This window comes from Cornus florida, unplaced genomic scaffold (assembly GCF_030987335.1).
Source record: "Cornus florida cultivar Cherokee Brave unplaced genomic scaffold, ASM3098733v1 CherokeeBrave_3.0.0_Hap2_Chr03, whole genome shotgun sequence".
Lineage (NCBI taxonomy): Eukaryota > Viridiplantae > Streptophyta > Magnoliopsida > Cornales > Cornaceae > Cornus > Cornus florida.
Window position 1 is genome coordinate 1743135 of NW_026775573.1, and position 16836 is coordinate 1759970.

General features: G+C 36.9%; 2 protein-coding genes across 3 annotated transcripts; one reads left to right on the forward strand and one right to left on the reverse strand.

The window, feature by feature from the left end:
* Positions 1-197: 197 nt before the first annotated feature.
* On the forward strand, positions 198-8217 carry LOC132298978 (mitogen-activated protein kinase 4). 2 transcript variants are annotated; one of them, XM_059795382.1, is made up of 6 exons: positions 198-581; positions 2242-2371; positions 4724-4861; positions 6155-6487; positions 7231-7414; positions 7688-8217. In XM_059795382.1, exons 1-6 carry the CDS (start codon positions 424-426, stop codon positions 7867-7869), a joined length of 1125 nt encoding a protein of 374 aa, XP_059651365.1. In that variant the 5' UTR covers positions 198-423; the 3' UTR covers positions 7870-8217. The 2 variants fall into 2 exon arrangements, with proteins under 2 accessions (XP_059651365.1, XP_059651366.1); XM_059795383.1 differs by lacking the exon at positions 198-581 and adding an exon at positions 610-920.
* Positions 8218-8484: 267 nt separating this feature from the next.
* On the reverse strand, positions 8485-12321 carry LOC132298977 (probable polygalacturonase). Its single transcript, XM_059795381.1, has 6 exons — positions 12239-12321; positions 11708-12043; positions 9947-10067; positions 9618-9792; positions 9471-9541; positions 8485-9378 (listed from the first exon to the last, which is right to left on the reverse strand). The coding sequence occupies exons 1-6, from the start codon at positions 12257-12259 to the stop codon at positions 8666-8668; spliced, it is 1437 nt and encodes a 478-aa protein (XP_059651364.1). The 5' UTR covers positions 12260-12321; the 3' UTR covers positions 8485-8665.
* Between the last annotated feature and the right edge of the window lie 4515 nt (positions 12322-16836).

Here is a 16836-nt window from a genome sequence, read left to right on the forward strand (position 1 = left end):
TTTTTTTTTTTAAGTAGCAAAATAGTTGATAATTAGAAGTTCTACCTCCCTGATCTATTATCCTCCGAGGTACGGTGTCGATTGAGGGACCATCATTCTCAATATTCATGAATACACACCTTACACATCCTCACAAAGATAGAAAAGCAACCAAAAAAGGTGAATCCAATTCACGAGTAATCGTATCATTTCCAGTTCAAAAGCCCCACTCCCATTTAAAGTTCGTTCACACAACCACGCACGCGCTTTCTCTCTCAAGAAAATTAAGTCGTCCCAACGACCAAAGACCAAAGAAATGTCAATGTTCTGTAGAATAGTAGTAGCTACAAACCTCGCCTTCTCTTCAGACCCTCCGCCAATTTAGCGCCACAGCCTCCGCCATCTTCAGCCCAAATTTCTAGGGTTTTTGCGGACTCATCGGATATGGAATCGAGCTCTGCTCCAGTGGATACTAATTTCAGAGGAGACCCCACTCACGGTGGACGATACGTACAGTACAATGTGTACGGTAACCTCTTCGAAGTTTCTAGAAAATACGTGCCCATTCGTCCCGTCGGTCGCGGCGCTTACGGCATGGTTTGGTAAGAACTTCCGATCTTCTCTTCAAGCCCATGATTATTCTTTATATGTATATGAATGCGTTAATTCTGTTGTTTACATTTTATGGAGATTGAGATTGTTGTTGGATTGGCTTGGGATTCAAGTAGGTTGTGAAGAATTTGAAGATCGTGTTTGATTTGAGTTGAAATTTTCTTATTCTTTTCGATAGATGTTTTGCTTAGAATTTGAATCCACTGTGATTGAGAATGTGAGTATTGAAGTGAGAACAAATTTATTTGGCGGTTTTCTTTGAGAGTTCTTTCAGGAAATGGAAGTTTGGGGTTCATTTTAGTCCTCTGGACATACTCATGTGATCCAAGGTTAGCTAAATTGCTTTGAGCACAGCCATTCCTTTTGGAATTATTTTGAGTTTCTTTCTCGTTGGATTTATTTTTGATAGAAGTCAATAGATGATAGTTGTGTTGTTTTGTGGGGCTGAATTAATAAATTGGATCACTTATTGATGCCTGTTAATGATAATACTATGTCGATCGACCAGTTCAAAAAGAGTAAAAACTAAAAAAGGAAATAAACATATAATAGCAATCAAACTTGAGTTCCTTGTTTTGGCAATGGCACATATTATTTGCTTAATGTTTTTTTTAATGCGTAATTGTTTGATTTTATACAGTTTAATTTATTGTGCACTATTTTTCTAATGTTCTTATTTCACAAGACGTTAAGTTGTTGAAGCAAGTCTTATTAAATGTTAGCTTCCCCCTGCCTATGTCTGCTCTATCTGCACTACATTTTCATACATGGCAAACAATATACCATTGACATGGAAATAAGTGTTGCACATGCACATAGTTACGGGTGTACTAGTGTGTCTACAATTTCCGGAAATGGGGACACCGTTGTCTGTATGGAACACATATGCCTGCATGTGAGTCTTATTAAATGTTAGCTTCCCCCAGCCTATATCTGCTCTATCTGCACTACAATTTCCATACATGGCAAACAATATATCATTGACATGGAAATAAGTGTTGCACATGCACATAGTTACGGGTGTACTAGTGTGTCTATAATTTCCGGAAATGGGGACACTGTTGTCTGTATGGAACACATATGCCTGCATGTGAGTCTTATTAAATGTTAGCTTCCCCCAGCCTATATCTGCTCTATCCGCACTACATGGAGAACAATCTACCATTGACATGGAAAGAAGTGTTGCACATGCACATAGTTACGGGTGTACTACTGTGTTTACTTTACAATTTCCGGAAATGGGGACATCGCTGTCTGTATGGAACACATATGCCTGTGTGTGAATTTATGATAGCGAATTCAAAATTTAATTTGCTATAGTTTGAAACGTGTTCTTGTGCATCAGTAAGTTATGCATTATCAAACTGTAAGTATGAAGGGCCCAGTTAATTGTCCAATTTATGTTTACTAGTTAAGCGTTTAAAAATACCATTTTTACGTATTGAGTGTTGGAACCTTTTGAATTTATTGGGTTCTTATGACTTGAGAATTGCTAGTGACTTTGAGTGTTCAAATTACAAGAAATTTAGCTTTCGATAATATGGTATTTCAAGATGTCTAATAAAAATTACACCTCTTCATCCATTTAACCTACTTTCTGTGTTTTATCAACAATGTGAAGGAAAAATGTGATTTTTTCATTTGGTTCAGTGCTGCTGTGAACTCTGAGACACGTGAGGAAGTTGCCATTAAAAAAATTGGTAATGCGTTTGACAACAGAATAGATGCCAAAAGGACACTACGAGAAATCAAGCTTCTTCGCCACATGGATCATGAAAATGTAAGTCCAGTTAACTTCATAAGCTCAGTATGTCATATATCAACTTGGTTTTATATGCTACAACATCTTCCTGGTTCCTTGTGCTTTTTTGTAATGAATCATGATTTTGATCAATGATAGTGAATTTTCATATTTTTTGATAGGAAATTTATCAATCAGAATATATGCTTGTCAGGTAATATTGACCTCTCAGTGGGAAAAAAAACTCGTGCACATGAAATAATCAATTTATATGAACTCGCCTGTCTGCAGTATTAGAAAGTATGCATGTTAATGCAGACACAGGCGATCGTGGATAAAGTATAAGATGCTTATTAGTAATGGAAGCCATATCTTGACTTTCTGCTTGGCTTAGTATGCAATGGCTTGTTCATATTTTGTAGCTTGTGTTCTGCAATGGCTGAATTGCTTTCATGCAAGAGTGGAATTGGGTGGATTGAAGGTCATATACGTGAAGACATGTTAAATATAAAGGTTGAAAAATTGGTTAACTTCACATTCCAGGCAATGTAGAACTCCAAATGCAACCTTTAGTAATATCTTAGCTTTTTCCCTAAAATTACAGAATATGCTGAAGTGTGATGCTTTTCTATTTTCAATGAGGTATCTCTTTTAGAAATCTCAAAAAACTCTAAAACCCTACTTTTGAACTGCTAAATTAACCAATTGGGATACAGTCTCCAATTACTCTTTGCATTTATTTAAATTGTATCTGTTTATGCATTCATTTATTTTTGGGCAAAAAGCTACACTGCTCTGGACTTGGCTTGTACTTCCCACATTAAGTAATCTTCCATTTTTTGTCTCTCCTCTGTCCATGGCATGTTTTTGATCGGTAAATGTTAATCACTTTACCATGTGATTTTGCAGTGGTTATCTGTTGTCTTTTGTTCGAAGGAGGAGTGTGGTTAGTCCATTTGTAATTTGGGCACCAACTTAGATATGTAAATTTGTATGTATGCCACTTGTTCTTCCGATAAGAGAACAATTTTCAGCATGGATCTTTTTATGAAAGGGTCACTGCTTGGACCACATGGAAGATACTTTCTATAAGAAGTAACCCCTATTCGCTAACATCTCAAAGTCTCCTACAATAATTAAACCTGTCAAACTAACTCTCATGCAAGTTACTGACAGTTCATTCACTTGACTCAGAATGAAAACACTTTTTTGTTTTTTTCATTAATAACCTGGTTATTTCATTTCCATTAAGAAGCTTCCATAAATTAAGGAGTCTTTCCTACTACCCAAAGATCACTGGATGCTGTGGAGAAAATAGTATTTTTGATTCTTCGATCAAGGAAAAGACAACGGAACTCGTACTCTTTTTCTATCTCTCCCCTTTTTTGTTCCTCTTTATAGCGTCTGCATATTCTAGAGCTAAGAAATCTGCATCTGCATAGACTGAACCGACAGGAAGAAACAATATTTTGAGTTATTTTTAATGTAAATATGCCCGCTTGTTTAAAACCTGTGTGACCAGAAACTGGTATTGAAGCTGGAGCATTAGTGAGAGAGGCAATCATAAGAACCCTCCAGATCTAGAGTGTCTCCACGACTCCTATAAAAAATATAATACATCTAAATTTATGTTAATTATATATTAAGAAAATTGTATCTGGGTGTTTGCTTGTAGGAATTTTTTACCGGACTTATGGGGACATGGTTGCCTTTCTTGCATCTTTTGGAAGTGGTTTCTGGTTCAACACCTCTTCCCCACATTGACTTTTAGCCAATAAAAGGAAAGACATGGTCGCTGAACTGAAAAGAAATAATCCCATGTTCATCAACGTGTAAGAAATGCAATGGAGCGCTTGAGATTCATGATATAGCAACTTATCAAAAAAAAAAAAAGATTCATGATATAGCAAAGATTCATTCCATGGAATGATCTGCCTATTGCTACCTAAGTTGCATGGATTAGGGCAAAGGGCTAGCCCTCTAGGTCACAATGACCTCATCATGCAGAGAGATTGTTTCCTGTTTCGAACCCGTGACCTTTAGGTCACAATGGAGCAACCTTACGGTTCCGCCAAGTCTCACCCTCTTGCATGGATTATGGCTCTTAAGAGTTAAAGTCACTACCCTTGGGCCTCGGATGAATTTCATTATTGAGATAGCCAGAAGTAGAGAAAACTTACCAAAAATGAATTTGAAAATTTAACCCGTCTTTTGAGATTGTTTCATCATTTACAGTATCTTCAGTAGAATTGCTTCCGGATTCTTCAGACGGGCTTATTTTTGTGCTTCTTTGCCTTCATTTTGCTGTTTAGTTTGAAATTTAAAAGATTTTCAAGTTTTTTGTTTTGGTAAAATCACATCCTTACTGCTCAAATATTTTCTCCAACACAGGTTGTTGCGCTCAAAGACATTATACGGCCTCCACAGAAGGAAACTTTCAACGATGTCTACATTGTTTATGAATTAATGGATACTGATCTTCATCAGATAATCCGCTCTAACCAACCATTGGCTGATGATCATTGCCGGGTTTGGCCTCACTTTCTCGTAGCATACACATATAAGAATTTATATTTGTTACCTCACTACAATGAAGTACTTTGGATGCTCTTCTCTTTAATGCTATATTGATTAAAAAAAAACCTGGATTTTAGGATCTTGCAATAATCTATGTTAATGTTACCCAGTCATCCTTGTTCAGCTGCATCCTTTTCATATTGGGGTTTGCGGCGATTATTCTTATCAATTTTCTTTTTCTTTTTCTTTTTTCCTTTTGCCTTACAATGGTAATATGGAACTATGGAAGCTACGCTTACAAGAAGAGAGATGAAGAATATGTGATTACCTTAGATGATGCTGGAAACTCTTAATTGTAGCTTTCCTTGTCTTAAATGTCAAGGTTTAGCATTTAAGCTTCTCTAGCATTTTACCAGCAACGAACAACTACAGTTCTCTACAAGTTGAGGGCTTCAAATTTTCATATTCAATTTGTTGATAATTGATTGTAGTAGGCACTGTAAATATTCTGCAAACTGGGTATGTAGCACGTGCAAGATTAGGTATATCAGCTATAAGCTTTTAATTACCAGAAAATTCAGAATCATCCAGCAGTTGATATGGCTCTCACTGATTAATGATGTTTCAAATTTGACAATACTGTTACAACAGTGACCAGTGAGGGAATTCAATGCAAGTGAACTGATGGCCTAGTACAGTATATTAGCTATAATTACTAGAAAGTTCGGAACCATCTAGCACTTTCTTGTGCTCCAACTGATTAATGATGATTTAAATTTGTAATGATACCATTCCACAGTGACCAGTAAGGGAATTCAATATAAGTGAACTGATAAGCCCGGTACAGTAAGGATTTCAGCTATTTATTCTTTATTCATGATAATGAAAATCATGGTATTCATGGAGTTGGAGGATAGGGACAAAAATGGGCTCCAACAGCAAAACAACAAAGGTCCATTGAGTTTGGGTGAGGTATATAACTGAGAACTGAAATATTGCATAAGGTCTTTTAATTTCTGGGAACAATTTTACAGTGATACTAAAAAAAAGAACAATTAAAGTTACTTTATTTTCAATATTTTTCTTCAATGATTTACTCCATCCTGTAAAGGTATCAACTTCCTCCATGTCACCTACGACCTACCCATGTGAAGAATTCCTGTTCACAAGTTTTATCTATCTTGAGTTTACCAAATGATTTTCATGAGCATAGATAACCCAACTTGGATAATGTAGTCTTATGAGACTAACTTGTACTGGATCAACATTGCACATGTGATTGATTCTTCTCTGCTACTTATGCAGTACTTTCTTTATCAAATATTACGAGGACTCAAATATGTTCATTCTGCAAATGTCTTGCATCGTGATCTAAAACCCAGCAATTTGCTCCTTAATGCGAATTGTGACCTGAAGATTGCAGACTTCGGGCTTGCAAGAACAACATCTGAAACAGATTTTATGACTGAGTATGTTGTTACTCGATGGTACCGGGCACCAGAATTGCTCCTTAATTGTTCGGAGTACACTGCAGCAATTGACATCTGGTCAGTAGGTTGCATACTTGGTGAAATCATGACTAGAGAGCCCCTGTTTCCTGGCAGGGATTATGTTCATCAGCTGAGACTTATTACAGAGGTATGGTTTTTTGGTATTCTGAGTGAATTCATTCTCACCTTTATCAATGAACTTGATAATTTTTGTATAAGTTTTTGTCATCCTAGGTCAGTTGACATTTACATACCTTTTTCGCCATGGCTGTTAATCTTACTGGCATGATTCACCTATCTCTGAGAGCAAGAGTCAGAGTAGTCCTTTACTTCTTTACTCAGATCCTTTACTTCTTTACTCAGTGCAATATTTAGATTTATTTCTTATTACCAAGTTTATGGACATTGCATGACCTGATTTTTTTAATCTGCTAGACATTGAGCTATAATTGGGAGATTTTTAAGAGACTGATCCTGTGGTCACAAGGGAAATTAAAAATTTTTACATTCTAATATATAACAGGGTGCCAACTTGATCTATGGAGACCAAAATAGAGGGTAGGAGAACAATGTGTTCCTCTCTATTTCTCTTCTTCTGAAAATGACTTGGAAACTTTTTAAAACTGAAATGACCTGTGCCTCACAAAGTACAAAATTAAATTTACCAAATTTGCTGTTCCATTTTTAGTTATTATTTATTTTTAGGTTAGGTAAACAACCCACGCACACCCACACAATTTTGTCCCAGTCGGGGCTCAAACCCCTCACCACCCCTGTGGGGAGGAGATGTTATACCACTCAGGCCAATGGTCTGGTGTTGTTTTTCTTTAGAACTTGGTTCAACGTTGAGTTTGACAACGTGTGCCTTATTTTCTTTTTTGTTTTCAAAAGCTCATAGGTTCACCTGATGATGCCAGTCTTGGGTTTCTTCGGAGTGATAACGCCCGAAGATACGTTAGACAGCTTCCACAGTACCCAAGGCAACAATTTTCTGCTAGATTTCCCAATATGTCTACTGGAGCTGTGGATTTGCTGGAAAAAATGCTCATCTTTGATCCAAACAGGCGCGTTACAGGTATATTGTAATCCTAGTCTGCTTTTGAGTTCTGCCTTCACATAATTTAGTTGCAATGAGCAGTACCATTTATTGTCATCGTAGCTTTTTACCTTTAATAAAGAATTTTGCCATGTTAAAGTAATTTATGAGATTTTGATGATACGAGAAATACGCATGTTTACGTAACATGTAAATTATTCACTCTCCTAACCGTTTTATAAATTGTCAATGCTATTGACTGAGCTATGGTCATTAATGATCTTGATGACTTCTTTCCCTGGTTGCTTGCAGTTGATGAGGCGTTGTGCCACCCATACTTGGCACCTCTTCATGACATCAACGAGGAGCCTGTTTGCCTTAGGCCTTTCAATTTTGATTTTGAGCAGCCATCATTCACTGAAGAGAATATCAAGGAGCTCATCTGGAGGGAGTCTGTAAGATTCAACCCCGATCCAACGATTCCAACCCATTAAGAACATGTGATTATGCGATGATACAGTAGATATTGGACTTGATTCCCTAGAATACTGTCGTTAACCCTCAATGATATTCCGGGGAAAGGATAAATAAATCCAGTGTAAATGCTTGGGATACAAAAAATTGTTTAAGAGTTCATCCAACTTCTGTTTCCGTTCTTGTAGTTATGTAATATTGAGATGATGTATGAAGGGGCTGAAGCAGAACTGCACTCAAGGGTTATTATTCGGCAGAACGTATAACAGATGTCAGTTCTTGCCCGTGTAGTCTTTTTCCTATTTGGGTGGTAGAACTTGGACTTTGAGTTTTGTTTCAATATTGATGTTTCTGGTGTTCGTGTACCATCTTCAGTATGAATGCTAACCAAACCTTTACGTGGAATTGAATGTGAAAATTCCATAATTTACGTAATTCTGAAATAGGAAGTATGAATATGCAGAATTGCCTGGATTTTGAAAACTATTCTCATCATTTTTATTCATATTTGTGACTATCATAAAGCTTGCTTAATGCTACTTTTATTGAATACATTTGGCTACTCTTGGTTATATAGATTTGGTTGGCTCAATATATATATATATATATATATATATATATGTGGATGTATATAATTATATGTGAACTGCTGCTGCACTATTCAGAATTTTATGATCTTCCTAGGGCAACAATATTGTACGGCTTTAGTACATGTCTAACACAGCATCATCTGAGAAACAGAGTTGAAGCATAATCTACAAGCTACTACACAGGCTCTTAACTCAGAATTCATAGCTAGTCCTAATTGACGGAATTTCAAGACGAGTAATTCATCCTATATGAACATCTCTTAACCTCCTTGGTATCAATTGGTAGATTATCAGCTGGAAAATCACACATTCTAATTTTCTCGGGACCTTGATCGTGCAACATATCACACGGTGGAGGTGCCACGCCACTTGTGATCCCGGCAACATCAGTGCATGTCCAGGGCACCTTCTTCGCTTTCTTTGCCATCCCAATTGTCACATTGGAAATGCAGATGCCGGTAAATGGATTACCGGCAATTCCCTCCAACCGGGCTGCCATTGTCACATTCTCCGCCACCACATCCCTGTAATTGATCCCTTCAATCACCGGTATTGCCTTGGGGTCGTAATGGGTGTCCGGGTGTGATCCATAGTTGCCAGTCATCCAGAATACCCATTTCATGGTTTGCAAGCTCATACCTCTAACGTATATGTCCTTCACGTACCCTCCTCGTCCCACGGCTGTCTTGATCCTGACCCCTGATTCTGTATGAATGGCTACGATTTCTTCAGCCCGGACATCTTGGATCCCACCTGACATCTCACTTCCCAACGCGATCGCGGCGCTGTATGGTGAAATGCATGTGAGCCGTCTGATCATCAACTGTTTGGTTGGCATGCCATATGCTATGCCATACTCATCCCAACCACTTTTAACAGCCACACAATCATCTCCAGAGACAATGTAACAGTCCTCAATTTTTGTATTTGTGCATGAATCTGATCATGAAAGGAAAGCATAATCAAAATTAGTCCTCAAATGATCATAGCCGTTGAAAAAACTAAAGTAAGTTGATCAAGTGGTTCTGAACCTGGATTGATTCCATCAGTGTTTGGAGACGTTATTGGAGCTAGGATTGTAATGCTTTGCACAAGAATGTTGCTGCAATTGATATGTACAAAAAATTTTAGCACAAGGTGATATGAAATTTGAGGTAGAGAGTGAGAGAGCAAATTACCTGCTGTAAACAGGATGAACATTCCATGATGGGGAGTTCACAAGCGTTAGATTTGAGATCTGAATAGTGTCAGAGTGCATGATTTCAATCAGATACGGCCGGGTGTACTTCAGTTTTTTACCGTGGAATTGCTGCCACCAGAATGCACCCTGCCCGTCTATCGTCCCGTTGTCTCCTGATATCAAAAGGGACTATTTTAGAATCGTCAAAGTAATAAACGCGGAATTGAATGGTCTACGCGTGTAGAATTTGTTTCTCAATGCAATTTCAACAAACATAAAAGATGAGTAAAAATTTGAAATTGGTGTTAATGTGATGGTTAAAATTACCTGTAATAACAACGTCAGTTAGGTTTGTTCCAAAGATGAGACTGATGTACCTTCCTCCATTGGCATCCCTTCCTCGGCCGTAGGATGGCAATGGATTAATAACAGCCCACTCCCCTATGTCCTGTACCACTTACTTAATATATTAGTCCATTTGCTCTAAACACACCATGTGAAGTTACGGTACTAGACCTCATAATTTTTTGAGAGAAAAGATGAGTAAGTGCTGTTAATTTCATTATGATAATAAAGTTTGATAATATTACATTAAATCTAATTGGTATCTCTTCATAAAAGTATCTTGGGCATTCGCCATGAAACAAGAAGTTATTATATAATTTCGGACTAATAATTATTGGACATGTAAATAATTGTGTCATAAATGTATAAACTTTATTCGATTTTTTATTTATGTAGTCAATGGTGATTGACATGAATAATGATCCCGAAACCACTCAAAAATTTCTCTGTGCAGAGACCACTTGGAAATTGGGACACAGCATCATGCACCTTAGAATGGGAAGTCTATAAACAGACACTATATATATATATATATATATATATATATAATTAGTTGTTGGGAATATGAGTTTCTGAGTGGAAAATACAAAGATAGTTGAGGCAAAATATTGGGTTGTCAAATTTTTTTTGGCTCAATCTGCAATGGGTATCAACTCAAGGTTTGTAGCACAGTTCTTGTTGGCCTCTTCCAATTTGTTTTTATAGATTTCTTCAGTAAAATATTTTCTTGTTGGCCTATCCTTTACCAAGACGTTTCATCTTGTGTTGCGTCTTGTGCTTTTATCTTTTTTACTCTGTTTATGCGATAATTTGCATCGATTGTATAACAACTTCACATCATTTATGCAACAACTGCATCGTTATTTCATGCACTTCGTCATGAGGCTGTTGCACTACAAAGTAGAGCGTTGCCCTAGTGCAAAACGTGTAACAGATACATGAAAAAGTTGTTGGTGCATGATAAAATGTAATTGTTGCATAAGTAATGTGAAGTTGTTACGTAAACAATGTGAGTTATTGCATAAATAATGTAATAACATAAGATAGACACGTGATGACATGACATCCGAGTTACCTAGATGCTACTGGTTCTTTAACCCTTGCGATGAGCAAAGATCAATTTATTCCTTTTTCATCTTTTAGCTAGGCTTTTACCATTACTTTTATAGAATAAAGAGAGTCCTTAACATAATAGCAAAAAGAATGCTATTCTGCCTAATAAATTAGACCTAAAATACTATTTCAAATGCTTTTATTTCCTTAGACTTATATTAAGTGAAAAACACCAGTCCCACCTGAAACATATTTAAGAGAATAAACTTTCTGTTAATATTTTAGGCCTAACTTAGGCTTAAAGTAGGCCTAATTTGAAAAATATTTCAGGTCAAGATGGAACAATCTGACCGTTGCGCAAAAACCCTCCCTCATTCCAAAATATATACTTCCTCCGTCTTATATTAGTTGTCGTCTTAATTAAAAATTTTGAATCACAATTTTTGTAAATCAAAATTACTGAAATAGACATCTAATATGGGATATATGTAATATATAAGTATAAAAAGTGAATATGATTAAGAATATCTCAAATGACTCAAAAATAAAAATAAAAAGTGACATTAAATCAAAATTTTTGAAATAGATAATTATTATGGGACGAGGGGGTACAAACTATTCCAGTATAAAAATGTTAGAATTCAAACACTTAAACACACACGCACAAACACACAGTAACAAAGATTGTACCTGGGAAGCCAGAAGAACAGCATCTTTGTGGAGGTAGAGAGTGAAATGGCTAGTGAGGTTGAAGCTCCCCGTGAGCCATTTTCCGGCAGGAACGAACAGCTGAGCACCACCGTCTGATCCATACTGGCTCAACTGATTGATGGCATCCCTAAAAGCCTTTGTGTTTGAAGTCTTTCCATCTCCAACTCCACCGAAATCTGATATCGATGCACTGTGAGCTCTGCAGCTTATAGCTGAGTACTCCAATGACTCTTCAACCCTCGTACTTTTTTTTCTGCACTCAACTCCTCCTAAACTACTAACCACTCCCAACACCACCACAACTCCCCAAACAATCTGCAGTAAGATCAAACAAAACAAAACAAAACAAAAAAAGTTAATAATCAAAAGGTATATTTATATGTTGAGATTAAGAATCTAAAGACTGGTTTGTTGACCAAATCAAGGAAATAGATGATGGTGTGGTTCTGTGTTTGGTTGGTGAGAAAACGGTGGAAAGTAAGTGGGAATGTATGATGGACATGGTCTTACTTGCAGCATTTTGGAACCCATTGTTGAGAATGTGATATGGAATTTGTTTGGAGATCAGTTTAGTATTTATAGGACATCAAAAGTAACCATTCTCATTACGAATCTTAATTATCATGGTAATACAACTGAGATTTAAACAACAGTAGCATGACAGCAGCAGAAACTGTGGGTCTGTGAATGGTGGGGTCATTGCTTTGTGGGTCCCACATCGGTCGTTTCAGTTTGAAAGGTATTTGTGGGACCCTTCGCCTGAGTTTTTTTGGATTTTCCAAATTCAATCTCGTGAGCGCCTTTTCCCCGCACCATTACCGACCCACTCGTGAATTTATTTATTTTTTAAAAATAAATAAATAAAAAATACCGACCCACTTCACGGGCAATCGATTTGTGGGCCCAACTGGAACTTCGGCACGTTCAAGTTCAAACTATAATCTTGGCTTTTTATCGAGCAATGATCCAAAATCATTGGGAGTGAGTATAGTTTGATCCACCACACAGTTTTATCTCGAAGTGGTGAGACTGATTTGGAACCCGTGATATCAAAGCTTATAATGGAACTACAATTTTAATAAGAATTTATAATATACTCACGTATTTAATCCAAGTAAAAAAGTTATTTTTGATTCGATCTGATCTTCACATTGGTATGATTTATTAATTTTTTTTAGGTTAATAAAGGATTCTTAGTCAATAATAAAAAAGATAATCTCTCTCCTCTTGTAAATTTTTTCTCAATAATTCTCATATCAATTAATAACAAAAATCATGTACTTCTACTTATTTTTCTTCTTACCCGTCCTCGTATGTTTAAATTAGACTATGGTTTGGTCCAATTCAGAGTATAAGTCCGAACACTCACATTGAATCCCACCTAAACTAGTCAAATGAATAATGCTACGAGAACTCTAGTAGACGATGTCCAACAAGAACTTTAGGTTGTGAATTATCAATAGAATGCTTATTTGTTTGGCGTGATAACGCCCTTAAAATAGGGGCACGGTCATCTCATATAGGTGGTATAAGCTCTATTTCTCATAAGAAAAAAAATAATAAAAAAAAGGCACATGTGAGAGTTGCATGACTAATTTACCCAACCCTAGCTTCTCCTCACCTCACCACCGGTCAACATATACTTGCACCGAGGACAAACTCTTTTTAAGTCACGTTGTCAGCATATATATATATATATATATATATATAAGGAGGGGACACAGTCAGCAATCTATGTGACCCCCCACCACGCGTGACGACACTAGTGGTGCATATGCCCACCCACTCACGAGAGCCCATTTTTAACCGTAAAAATAACAAAGTGTTTGTTTGATTAGCTTAGCATCAAAGTAATGGAGTTTTGTGGTCCTCTCTCTCTCTCAGCCTTGTAGTGCACTTCACCTTCTACTGACAAAAATTCTTCCTACGATCAACAACTTGTTTGGGTACTAATGGCATGTTTGGTTGGAAGAAAGGATTGGAGAGGAATGGATGGGAGGAGATATAAAATAACTGTTTCATGTTTGGTTGGAAGGATTGGAAGATAGAAAAGAAACAAGGTGCTATAAAGCATCCCTCCATTTGTATTTTCATATTCGGCCAAAATTGAGGGAAATAAGGGAGAAAAAGAAAGATTCTTCCTACAATCAACAACTTAATTTACATTTTTAACTTTTTCAAAAGTTTGCTTGTTAAGCCCTATTGCATTAATGAAGGTATATTGGTAAAAATAATATAAAAACTCTCTTTTCCTTCCTTCTAATCAAACAAAAAAATGAGTGAAATTATCTATTGTTTCTATTATCCATTTCGTCCAAGTTAGCCAACCAAACAAAAAGTGAGGAAGAGTCAACGAGAGACACCTTCCATTCCCTAGGAATGCCTTGTCATGTGCTCTTGAGTACTAATTTTTCCATCAGGTAAAGATCTCTTGAGCCTTGTCATGTGCTCCTGGGTACTAATTTTCCTAAAATCATGATCACAAGACTTATTACTAGATCATATATATATAATCATTCTCAAATCCTTACAACAGACCAATTGTGCTGGCTAAACGAAATCGTCTGGAGGTCACGGGTTTGAAATCGAAATCCTTACAACAGACCAATTGTGCTGACTAAACGAAATCGTCTGGAGGTCACGGGTTTGAAATCGAAAACAATATCACCCTCTCCGGACCTGCATCAACTGGAGCCTCGTCATCCACTGACAGCTACATTCTTCTTGAAAGTTTTAACCTTTTAGAATATGTAATGGTATTTAAAAGAAACAACAAGAGCATATTGGCCTGATCTAAACCTATAATTTTCGACTTAACCAAGTTTTGTGGGCCCACAGGGCTCTCAGAAGTTCATATATAATTTGCCTAGCCCGTAAACATCCAAAAGCCCAATATGGGTACTTTATAATCTCTCATCCCATAACCCAATTTTGTGTCCAAGGTCACAATATATCTGTCACTTGGCCCATGAGAAACAAAAGCCCAATATGGATATATAATGGACCCTCCAGTCTAGAGGTTAGAGGCCTACTAGGAGTTAATTTATGCGGCCCATTCTTACCCAATTTGATTTTTCACAGGACTAGGAGCGTAATTTATCATTTGGGTTGAGCAGCCCACATGCGCTCTCCAATATCACTCCTAACATTTTTTTTTTCGACATATCTCTCGACCATATTTTTATAAAATGACAAATTTTCCTTTTCCTTCTATAATATATAATATACTCTGTAGTATATTATTATAATATAAGAATATTATTGACTTTTTACACTCAAATCGAAAATCATTTTAGATAAAACGAATTTTACAGAGGTTAAAGTAATAAAAGTTGCAGCGTAATATACCTTAAAAAGAATTTCACTTAACTACAATTCTTTCTATATATATATTATACTACAAAGTCTTAGAGTGTGAGCGAATTCGATAACAGGAGTTCGAAAGCAATATTTTTTAAGTCAAGTAGAGTGAGAATGAGAACAAGAACGAGCGATAGAGCATAATTTTTGTTTAAAAGAATTATATAACTTAAGAGTATAAACTAAGTTGTACCTGAGTTGACCCAGTAACTCTACTATCCTACGTAGTAACATGTGCTTTGTCTTTCAATTAACACATGTTTATCATTTCATACCGTGCCCAACCTTAACCATCTTAACCCACCTATATTGTATAATTACTTTGTTAAAAAAAATTGTATAATTACTTAAATATCTCTATACAATACTAAAGATTATCTTTCATTAACTAAAACACCTAAACCACACAATTTTCTGTCTTTATTATTCTTTTTAGGAAAAAGTGCAAAAAAAAAACCCCCGAACTATTGGGGTTTTGCAACTAACCTCCTCGAACTACATAAAACCCCATTGAACTAACAAATTGCTGCATTTAACCCTCTTGAACTAACAATATAGCGTGCCAGAAAAGCCAAAAGATAACATTACCCTAAATTAACCATAGCGACCTCTTTTTATTTTGGGCCCTTATTTTTCTGCACAGAGAAAGAGAGAGAGAGAGAGAGAGAGAGAGAGAGAGCTAATGCCCCATCAAGTTGGTGGAGCCAGAGATCCTTCACTACAAGGCGTACAAGTCCATCTTCCTCATGGGCCGTCACCGCTTTGCCGGCGTCGACATGAGTATCAGAGACAAAGGCGATGGTCAAACCTCCTAGATCTACGCCATTCGTCAGTCCATTGCCAAAGCCTTTATCGCCTACTAAAAGAGCGGCAGCGGCGATGGTCGGCTGTGATGAGGAATTGCAGCGGGTAAGGTAGCGAGGACGGAACTGATGGCGGTTCGCGGCGACGTGATTAGCGCAGCGGTGGGCGACGACCTCGGCTGAGGTGACTTAAATGATGGAGAGCTCGGTTGTGGCTGGTGAGTAAGGGGGCTTCGGACGACGGCCGACGAGCAAGAGAAGCTCGGCTAGCGCAGCGGTGGGCGATGGGCCTCGAACGACGACCAAATCTTTACAGTTTCGGCCCTGTAAATGTGGTTTTTTTTTTTTTTTTGTTTTGGTTTGGCTTGGCTTTGTAATTGTAGACACTAAAATTTTAATGGACTTTGGTTTTGACAAATTAACCTATCAAATATAGGTCTCATGTTTAATTAAATTATTTAATTGCCCAAACTTGGTTCACTTAAATTATTTTATTAACCCAGCTCAGATGATTAAATGAAAAGATATTTGGAATAATTATTTTTAAGGATAATTATCATAATATAACCAGTTCGGCCTAGTTATGATTTTGTCTTTATCAGGAGAGGACACGTGTCATCATCCTATTAATCCAAAAAGCCTATAAATAGAGGCATGAAGGAAGGTGGAAGGGAGGTCCAGAAATTTAGAGACTCAGAAATCCAGAAGGTCCAGAAATTTAGAGACTTAGAAATCCAGAAGGTCCAGAAATTGAGAAACTCAGAAATCCAGAAGGCCAAAAATCCCAGAGAGAAATACAGAGCTCAGCCAACATTCATTCCCAACACCCAAACCTGAAGGCGAAGAGTAACAATCACATCAAATCATGCTGTTCTTCATCAAAATTCCTCGGTGATTAACAACAAGCACATTAAAGTCGTGCCGTTCTTCACTAAATTCAACAAA

What these genes read in the sequence shown, in the direction of transcription:
- LOC132298978 (XM_059795382.1), top strand. Translation starts at nt 424, where the DNA reads ATGGAATCGAGCTCTGCTCCAGTGGATACTAATTTCAGAGGAGACCCC. An exon ending in GCCACATGGATCATGAAAAT is followed by an intron (nt 2,372 to 4,723) that starts GTAAGTCCAGTT and finishes TCTCCAACACAG; the next exon opens with GTTGTTGCGCTCAAAGACAT. An exon ending in TGGCTGATGATCATTGCCGG is followed by an intron (nt 4,862 to 6,154) that starts GTTTGGCCTCAC and finishes CTACTTATGCAG; the next exon opens with TACTTTCTTTATCAAATATT.
- LOC132298977 (XM_059795381.1), bottom strand. Translation starts at nt 12,259, where the DNA reads ATGGGTTCCAAAATGCTGCAA. An exon ending in AACTGACGTTGTTATTACAG is followed by an intron (nt 9,793 to 9,946) that starts GTAATTTTAACC and finishes TTTTGATATCAG; the next exon opens with GAGACAACGGGACGATAGAC. An exon ending in GTTCATCCTGTTTACAGCAG is followed by an intron (nt 9,542 to 9,617) that starts GTAATTTGCTCT and finishes TATCAATTGCAG; the next exon opens with CAACATTCTTGTGCAAAGCA.